Below are 9,826 nucleotides of genomic sequence, written 5' to 3' on the forward strand. Positions count from 1 at the left end.
ATGCTGGGTGTGACATCATTCATTTACGGCCACTTAGAATCAAGTACATATTACATAATGCAAGGAAATAAAATCCAAACAACTTTTATTGTGGTTCGCTATTCGTCAACATTATAGTAAGCGGCCAAGTTTTACGATCACTGAGTAACTTACATGCATTATCGAACACTGCTGTTCTTATCTTACTGATTAGAGGACGTGTTTCTCTTTTGGTGGAAGCACTGTTGCTAGTTTAAGCATCATATATAACGTATACCCTCCCAGACCAGACCATCTGCATTCATTCCAAATCACATTATTTTGTAGAACCATTAATACAGCCAACCAAACATTGTTGACTGGTATTATTTATTTGTTAGCAGTTGCCCAGTGGAACATGGCATGTGCTCAATGATATCTCAAAGAATTGTTAAGCAGTTGAGATTAAACCCCATAATTGACACACTTAGTCTTTTAATATGGGCTAAAAATTACATTTCTGCTTACATCAATGGAAATACTGAAATCCTGTGTTAAATCAAAATAATTACATGATCGGTTACATTTTAATGCCATGTTAAAACAATGACAATACAACACTTTTTGGGATTATAGATATGCTCCGAGACGAGTGAATCAAGGGACTCGTGTGATGAACATTTGCATCGGTCTTAAAAGGAAAAAGTGTACTTGCATGATACATTTAGTTGAAGAAAGATCAGTGTTCTGTGGGAATCCTGCTCCCTTTAGATTCAGAAACACACCATTGGTCTCCACGCAACACAAGGCACTGCGAGTCAGTCATAGTCAAGAAATACAAATAGTCCCACCGAAAGTCACTGTGTTAGTGCTCTATGTAGGGGTAGCTTAACAGTTAGTAGCGTCACTAAGGCTCCAGAGGAGTACATCCCACGAAATAGACAATTCCTGCCTTCCCCGACTGACGCTGCCGAGCTACAGCTTGGACTTGCCCTGGAAGAAGCTCATTATAGCGTTCATGCATTCGTCAGACAGCCACCTCTCCACCAGCCTCTCGCACTCCTGTTCGTTGACATGGTGCAGCTTCTCCTTCTCCACTGCCCGGAGCAGCTGTTTAGAGAAGGCTAGAGACTGCAGGGGCAGGAAAAGAACAAGAGAGACACTTCAGCCAAAGCTGGCAAACATGGGTGTGAGTTATAAACACTTTTGTTGGCAAAAAGTAGATTTACTGCACCCAAAACTAACCGCTATCCATCTTGAGCATGTATTCATTGGTTATTGGTTGGTCTAAGAAATGAAAATGCCAACTCTTGATGATATACAAACTGCCCTTACCCCCAGTAACAAACAAACACTTACATTCTTGGGGAGTTTGCCATAGGATTTAATTCGGTTCCACACTTCCTGCTGAAAGGAGCCGTCAGGAAACACCTCTGTGACCAAACCCAGTTCGCAGGCCTCGTGGGCAGTGAGTTTCTTATTGAACATGAGCATCTCGCTGGCCTGTGGACAGCAGCAAGATGGAAATGTTTACAACTTCCTTTCCTATCCTATCCTCTACTTCATCCAAACCATTCCCAGGGACATTTTTGGTTGTTGTATTCAATAATTGGACCATTTGTAGTGTGCTAATGTGTTGTCTAACCCCTGTAGCCTCAGGAGCACATTTGCATAAGATTAATTTAGATTTGAGTTCATAGTAACAGTTACATTAAACAGTGGAAGCTGCTTCTGATAAAAACTAAGCTGCCGTCAAGTAGGTCTGCCGTGTTCAATTTTCTTAAGAAGCTGCCTGGAGAACAATATTTCACTGTACCGAACCGAGTGAAGACAGAGGGTAAGGACACTACCTGCCACTCCACTGAATTCCAAAGAGTGGCAGTAATATATTTACACCTCCTCCACACACTTCAGTCTTAAGGGATCGATCCACTGTAATATTTACAGTAATCTCTAGGGCAAAGCAGTGGTCCTTCGAAAATAAGTGTAGCTTACATCATATTTCAAAAGTTCAGACAACCCCAACAGACATATGTAGCAACAGGTTTTTTTGGCCTAGACCTGCTCGACTAATGGAATGATGACCTGACCATGAGGACAAGGCCACTGGACCCCCCCCCACTAAATGGAGTGAGCCAAAGCTGTTGCAATGGCAGTGTGGCAGGAGGCATACAAAGCGCCGACTGTTGGGAAAGTGCACGTGTTGCCTGAAACTTATGCTTGGGCTGGGGGGGGGAAGTCAGGCATGAGATTGTGGGTTTTAAACTCCATTTGCTAAACAAATCAATGAATTTCAGTTTCAAAATCAAAAAGTGCAATCCACTATAACTGTATTGGCCTTCTGTGCCACTAGAGACTGCACTCCAGCCCGGACTGCAAATTTAAACCTTTTACAACCCTGAAGGTCACCTGCAACGCGTTTAACGACTTCTTGCTTCTGATGAAGGGCTCATCTCAGCCTAAAAACAAACAGCTGCCGTTGACAGTAGCGTTCCTCCACCCAGAGTGTTACTGGCTGCAGTGGAGGGAGTAGCCTCACCTTGGCGCTGCCCATGATCTTGGGGAAGGTGTAGCTGGAACATCCCTCTGGGGTCTGGCCCAGATGGCTGAAGGGCGTGTGAAACGTAGCCTGCGGAGAAAAAGGTAACATCCCCCCTTAGTCCATCTGCTAGCTTTCGAGCGTTAGAATCCCTTTAGTTAGAATTGCTTTAACTTCAGCCTTCACTTCAGACCAACAGACTTTGAATTCAAGGGTGAGAGATATTATTATAGACTTTTACAGATTCAATCTATATATCCAATGTTCAAAGCAAAATCACACATTTAAACTTGAAAACATGTCTTCATTAAGCAGACCGATGTCCCCCACACCCCACCCCACCTCTCCAAACACTAGCATATTGACAGTCAAAAGATAAGGAGTGAAAGTTGAAGTCAAATGGAGTGTTTTACTGAGGAATACTGAAAGCCAAGACCTACTTTCAAACACTGTACAACCTAATTAGAAATATCTGTACAAAAATGAAGGGAGGAACCAAGTTCAATTTTTTCAAGCAGGGCAGTAAACTACTACAGTGGCAAAACATTGCAGACATTGGATTTCAGGTACAAACTGACAAACAGGGTGTGTCACTTTGGACTATATGGAATCACTGATATTTTCAGTTTTACCAAAGGCCTTTAAAAGCCAGTAATAATGGTCTTCTAAAATTTCCTATAACACAATTTCTTCCAAACTGAGTTTCCACACAACCGCTGTCCGTCCAGACGTACCCGGTCAGTGGCGTAGACCACATCGTAGAGTCCAAGCAAGGTGACCGAGATGCCGACTGCAGGGCCGTTGACCACAGCGATCAGAGGCTTGGGGAAGTCGATGAAGCTCTTCACAAACCCCCTGCCAACCACAAAACGTTTCTTAAACTCACAAACAAATTGTAATTGTGTTTTTACGAATTAATAAACTGTGCCCACAAAAATCATCTTGCATTTAATTTTCCACTTCTCGTCTCCAGGGCTCGGAGAAAACCTACATGGCCCGTCTTTGAAAAGGGAGATCTAGTTTCCACAGCACGCGGTGTTACCCTGGGTTACTGGGTATGAAATTGCTCCAGATTTTCTGCCTGTTCCTACTTGAGCAGTTCCCCCGAATCCTTCGCCATCTTCTCTATTCCACCGGCAGGGATGTTTGTGAAATTGTTCAGGTCGTTGCCACTGCAATAGAAGTCGCCACTGCCTAGAACAGAAGCAAAAACAGTCTGGATCAACAGAGTGATTTAGATCTTTTCAGCTTGATACACATTATTTTATTTTTGAACACATTAGTCTCAACTAATAGATTTATGCATTAAAAGGAACTGTCTGTGGCAGAAACAAAATAATTTAAATAATCCCGGGAGTGGTGAAAAAGACTGATAAAAATAGATAACATAAGACAGCGCAAAATGTAAAAAGTGTTAATTTCAAAATAATGTCATCAGTGCCTGCAGAGCAATGTTTCCTTCAGTCTCGCCTACCAGCAGCACAGCAGAGAGAGGACTGGAAATGTGACACAGCAGGCGTGGGTAATGTATTCTGTTGTGTGTCAGAAACCATTTCTCTTAGTAGGATGAGTAGGTGGAGATGTACTCCAAGTGGAGGGATGCTCAAAGTACGCAGGCCAAGTGATTAAATGAGCTCGGCTGTCTGTAAATGTGGTTTGCAGGAGCAGGACTTTGAGAGCAGTGTTTCAAGATAAGCATCTGCATACACACTTCTAATGGAAAAGCAAAATAAAATAAAAACAGGGTACCTGTCATTACGGTTATGACAGAGTCATCATTAGCGGCCTGCCCGAGAGCTTCTACAATCTCGTTGTACATCTGAAAATGAAGAGACACATGAGCCTGAGCCCACTCACAGAGGGACCAATTAACACGACTGGAGAAGGGCAGAAAGCCGACACGCTGCTAAAGAAATGCTAAATGCAGTGGCTGAATAAAACATAAGAAACAAAGTTTACAAACAAAACCCATTGTGCTCGTGTGGAGTCCATTAATAACTTAGTCCAGTCTATTTTTGAATGTTCCCAAAATGTCGTCTTCAACCACATCGCCGGAGAGTTTGTTCCAGATTGTAACAACTCTGTGTGAAGTGGATTCGAAAGCGACTCGGCCTATTCAAGCACCCGTATAGTGAGAACTGCACGAGGAGGACATTAGACAGGAACAATGGGGATTGTGACCATCATTTGTACAGGTACAAAACAATGTGGTTTTATTGTTTAGATCAAAATGGTGTTCTGCTCTGTTTTGGGCTACATAAGTGCATATGTGGAGAATGATAGCAAGCAATAATATAATTTTTAATACACGCTGAATTTTGAAATATGCACCTTACAGAAGATTCTGGGGAGAGGAAACTAACTCCCTGCTATGCATTTAGTTTGTGCACAATTTCATTACACCAAGGTCAACTGTTTTTGTGCTATAAAGTATTTATTTTAGCAGTGCAATTAGATTCAAAGGCATCCTGTATAGTATTTAGTCAGAAACATTAGATGGCACCTTAGTGTTCAGCATTGTGACGAATGGACAACACACAACCCTCTGTAAGCTGCAGCCCAGATTTTAGCCTGTATTGTAGATTGATTGGGACTGGCATTATAGCAGGGCTCCATGTTTGCTTATTTTTTGTTACACTTCTTCAGATTGGTTCATTTTCTAGTGAGGGACTGTGACGTTCAGGAAAAAAAGTACAATACAGTGATCATACAAAGTCAGTATTGCAGGGAGTGTCCTGGACCTGTGGAAACTCTGCATCAGTCCCAGCTTACCTGCACAGTGATGGCGTTTTTCTTGTCAGGTCTGTTCAGGCGGATAGTGGTGACCTTGTCCTCAGTTGTCACCAGCAAGGTCTCGAATGAGGCAGTGCCACCAGCAGAGGGAGCTGTGGGCGGAGCAGGGGCATCCACAGACACCAGAGAGGCGATTAGGTCCACGTACTTCTGCCTGGCCTCGTCCTGTGAGGAGAGACACAAATACTTCAGGAACACAGAGAACCAGTATAGAAAGAGTGCAAGCTACAACACCCCTTTACAGAACCTTGCACGGTGCTTTCTACCTCTAAGTTCATGGGAGTCAATTAGAATTAATACAGTATATTGTATTTTCTTGCTCTGACTGGATAGTGTTTTGTGAAATGTGCATGCAAATTTAGTGACACCTGCCACCTGGGTCATGGCTTAAACAGAAAAAAAAAAAGTTTAAAATTATGACATTACCGACACAGATATGCAAACCTTTAATATTGTAATGATTTTTTTAAATTCTACTTTAAAATTAATCACTTTGTGTTGTAATGAAACCATGCATAGCAAGGCAAGGAATAGCTGTACCTGTACCTAGTTACCTTTGAGATAAATGACAGGGTGATGGTTCAGGAGGTGTGTATAACTAGATAACTAGTCTAAAAAAAGGCACTCCATCTTCACTTTTTGCACTATGCAGTTATTTTTTCTCATATCCAAAGTACACCCATGCAGTAGATTTTACATGTTTTTGTGAGTTGGAAAATATCTGTAAGGCACTTTGCTTCCAAAATAATGGAAACTGCTTGGCAAGTACTATATACACTAAATAGGATTATATAAATATGTTCTCAATCCAGATACATTTCTAAAGTAATGCAGGACCAGTAGGGCTCATGTCACAGAAACGGTATACATGATATGACCCAATTACAATAAGTGTGGTGCAGCGCAACAAGAATGGTATCTATATCGTAATGTATCTTAACCACAGTAAACCTCCCATGCCTACTATCTATTAACCAGTTACCACAAACAGGTAGGGATAATTAAGTTAAAAGTATTCTCTGCGTATGTGAATTTCTCCCGCACATCTGTTCTTATCTGTGGTTACTAAATATTTGAATGAAATACTTACATGGCATTTCAGCTGTAAACTCATAAAAAATTATAAGTTATAAATACTTTCTTCAACCAACAGACCCACAGTTTATGCAGTAGGTGAAACAATACACTATAGTGGACAGTCTGGGCTCTGTAATAAATTCAGTGTGTGGAAAGGCATTCAGTGTGTTGAAAAGCAAGCTAGAATAGACAGCCTACCATTTCAAAGAGCTTTCACCTTTCATACACTGTTAGATTAAGTTTTATGTTTTTTTTTTTTATAACAGGTTATTTAGGTTTCATAATTGTATAAGTCTGCTAAGATATGTGCATACTGATTTCTACACCAGTTTACTGTGTCAAGTTTAATTTATTATTAGTTTTTTCATGTTTATGAATATGCACTCATTTAAAAAAAAAATAGGAAAAACATGTAAAAATATTACGTTTTATCCCACTCTTTGTTTTTCATTTTCATCACAGGTGTTTTTATAAAAGGAGCACATTTTGCGGTTCAGTGTTTGGATGTAATCTGAAATCTTGGCGGTTCTAATATTAAGCCTCGATTATCTTGACACATGTGCACTTATCGTCTGATTACCGTTTTTGATAGCAGGCTGCACTCCATCCAGATCTTTTTAAATCAATTATAAGCGGTCAAGGCTGATGGCTGGTTGCTACTGCACATGTGCAGGGTGGGCTGAGGTGCTCACATTTCTGAGGGAACCCAGCCTGTGTTAAACAGAGAGGATGATGGTAGTTCTAAGGTAGGAGCTGCACTGTTGATGTGCCAGTATCACCGAGTGGGGAAAATTAAGCACACGTCACCCAGAAGACAGCAAGCGCAATTGATTTATAAAAACACTGGGGGTTTGGTGAAAAGCAGACACTGTTAACCAGTCACCCCTGCATTCAGTCAAATTAAAATACGTCAAACATAAAAAAGAAATAGACATTTTATGAAAAGTTAAAGCAATGGAGCATGACAAATTTTCTTTGGACCAGCTCAAGGCAAAAACCTGCTGTTGCACTGCTCCCTGCTCCAAAGTCCTGTACTCTTGGGTCTTTAATTAATGATTTACTTGGCTTTAGCTTTGTGTGAACATTTTGTTCATTCAGACCAAATATCCCATTTTGCCCCCATTTCTCTGAACCTGTGAAGTGGAAAGATCTGAGCTGGTGTTGAGGTCTGGCGCTCACCTGTGACAGACTGCCCACAGACTTCCAGGCATCCCATTTGGCCTTGTTGACAAAGTCTAACATGCCTGGTTTGGGGGTGTTACAGGGCCCCTGGGTAGCCTGGTCAAAAGGAAGAAAATAAATAAGCAACAGGTTAATTAAACATTTGAAAAGCCAGCATTTTTCTATGTTTTTGCCAGCAATTCCTCGTTTTAGCTTAAAAGGACTTGTATACATGCATATGTACAGATCTGCTCCACTTTTGACAGACCATTGAAGGCAAATCCTGTGCTCTTATAGCTGTAGGCTATTTCACGATCAGGTAAGTGACATCCAATGTCACATCCCTTCACACAACAGAAGAGCTCTCTTTTGGGGTTTAAACATCAGCCATGAATATAGGCTCGTCACAAATGTCACACAGCACAGTCAGGAAGAACATTAGCAAAAATAAATATCATATACAGCTCTGGAAAAAAATAAGAGACCACTTAACATTGATTTCTGAACTTGGAGTGGTCTCTTTTTTTCCAGAGTGGTATGTGGAAGCATGTCTAAAAGATTCCTGGCAAGCATGGCGAAAAGCAGGAACCAAACACCACTCGGTTTCTGTGGCAAACATGTCACCTGTTTGAAAAGCGCATATATTTTCAGTTTGACTTCATTTCCAGGGTCCTTTTTTAGGGTGCTAAGCCGATTCTTGGCATCGTTGAACTCCTCCACCGATGCCCACATCACTGCCCTGGTCGTGTGCAGCTGAAGTGATGGCAAACGCAATGTTCGAACCAGCCTGAGACCAAACAAACATGCAAAAGACAACGGTCAACAACACAGACAGGTAGGTACCGGTGTCTCCTAAAAAACATGTATGTCTGGGTGGGAGTAAGGCACCCATTCATCACATTTTATAGAGGACAGTCCTGTTTTCAGCTACTCTGTCCTCTATTGATACAAAACAGCAAAATTTTGATTCACAATTGAACATTAGCATGCTCGTCAGCAACCGGAGAGTTTTTCCAGTGACCTTGACTGTTCAGAGGAGCTGGCAGTGCAGTAGTATGGGTGTCCTGCTCAGGGTCTGGACTAGGGCCACTGCAGTTCGTGGTGACTAGCTGATCTCCCAGCAGACAGAAAGGCAGGGCGAGGGACTGTACACAATCTCACACACTGGAAGGAGAAAAGCAGTTTTTTCCCCCCCCTCTATCAAAATGAATGTGGCTCTGACATTTACAGTGTCATAAATAGCCCCAATAAACACATTCAGTTGTGAATGAATGTGAGCTTTATATTTACACCACAAACAATTTCAGATTTATAAGTTGTTCACTAGCAGACAACTTAGATGTTTCTGCAAATCTAATAAGATTTGGGTCCTTGATCACGATGTCTCCTCACTTTGCTCTACACTGCCTGCGGACGCTGCTTTGGGGGATCACGTATCAAGGTTAAAGGTCATCGCCAACGCCGCTCAATTTGAATGCAATAAGTTTAGCAGGCAAACAAATTGTTACAAAACTACGAAAAACAAAACAAACTCAAAAACTACACATTTTTATTTGGCATTTTTTAATTGTATTGTTTTGTTTTAGAGCACTGCGCAACGTCACCATTTAGAACGAGAACAGTTTTGCATACAGATGCAGATTAGAGTCGCAGTCAAACACCTAAGTAGTCTGAACATGAAACGCACCGTTTAAACAGCTTTTACGAAAACAGTTAAATGCGGTGATTTTTAATGGATACACTATGTAACTGTAGCCATCGTTAGGAAAACAAGAACTTATCATCGTGTTAACGCGTTTGCAATGGATCAGCTACTGAAGCGCACACATCATACAGCGGCAAAACTACTACAGTGTATATCAGTTGTATTGGCATTATAGAGATTGGTTGTATTTGACTCACCTGACTGATTTGACCAAATTTAAGCGAGACAGCACAGAAACAACAGCTGCCATATCTTACGCGGTTAGTAGGACAGAGTTCACTCACAAGAACAAGCCGCTGTGAGACCCGCCCCCCACGCATGCGCGCTCTGATTGGTCAACGCGGCTGTTTCCGCTTCCCTGCCTTTTGATGTCTAATGCCGCTCCGTTTAATCACTAGCGCCCCCTGCTGCTCGGAGTCTACATGATTCTGACTCTTAATATGGGCATTCAAATCATACCTTTCTTGTGTGAGGCCAAAGAGTCAACTGACGTCTCTAAATTGGAAACCAGTTATTTGTTGACTGGCCTATTCAATGGTCCATATAGCATTTCAGGCTTCAAGGCAGTCATTCACAGACAGTCCTTTTTTTCA

At 41.7% G+C, this 9,826-nt stretch overlaps 1 protein-coding gene across 2 annotated transcripts; it reads right to left on the reverse strand.

The window, feature by feature from the left end:
• Positions 1-68: 68 nt before the first annotated feature.
• eci2 (enoyl-CoA delta isomerase 2) lies at positions 69-9,552 on the reverse strand. 2 transcript variants are annotated; one of them, XM_066724109.1, is made up of 10 exons: positions 9,431-9,552; positions 8,153-8,315; positions 7,547-7,645; positions 5,270-5,455; positions 4,247-4,316; positions 3,589-3,691; positions 3,232-3,352; positions 2,498-2,587; positions 1,318-1,461; positions 69-1,089 (listed from the first exon to the last, which is right to left on the reverse strand). In XM_066724109.1, the coding sequence occupies exons 1-10, from the start codon at positions 9,481-9,483 to the stop codon at positions 934-936; spliced, it is 1,185 nt and encodes a 394-aa protein (XP_066580206.1). In that variant the 5' UTR covers positions 9,484-9,552; the 3' UTR covers positions 69-933. The 2 variants fall into 2 exon arrangements, with proteins under 2 accessions (XP_066580206.1, XP_066580213.1); XM_066724116.1 differs by lacking the exon at positions 9,431-9,552 and adding an exon at positions 8,550-8,571.
• Between the last annotated feature and the right edge of the window lie 274 nt (positions 9,553-9,826).

This window comes from Amia ocellicauda, chromosome 2 (assembly GCF_036373705.1).
Source record: "Amia ocellicauda isolate fAmiCal2 chromosome 2, fAmiCal2.hap1, whole genome shotgun sequence".
Taxonomy (NCBI): Eukaryota; Metazoa; Chordata; class Actinopteri; order Amiiformes; family Amiidae; genus Amia; species Amia ocellicauda.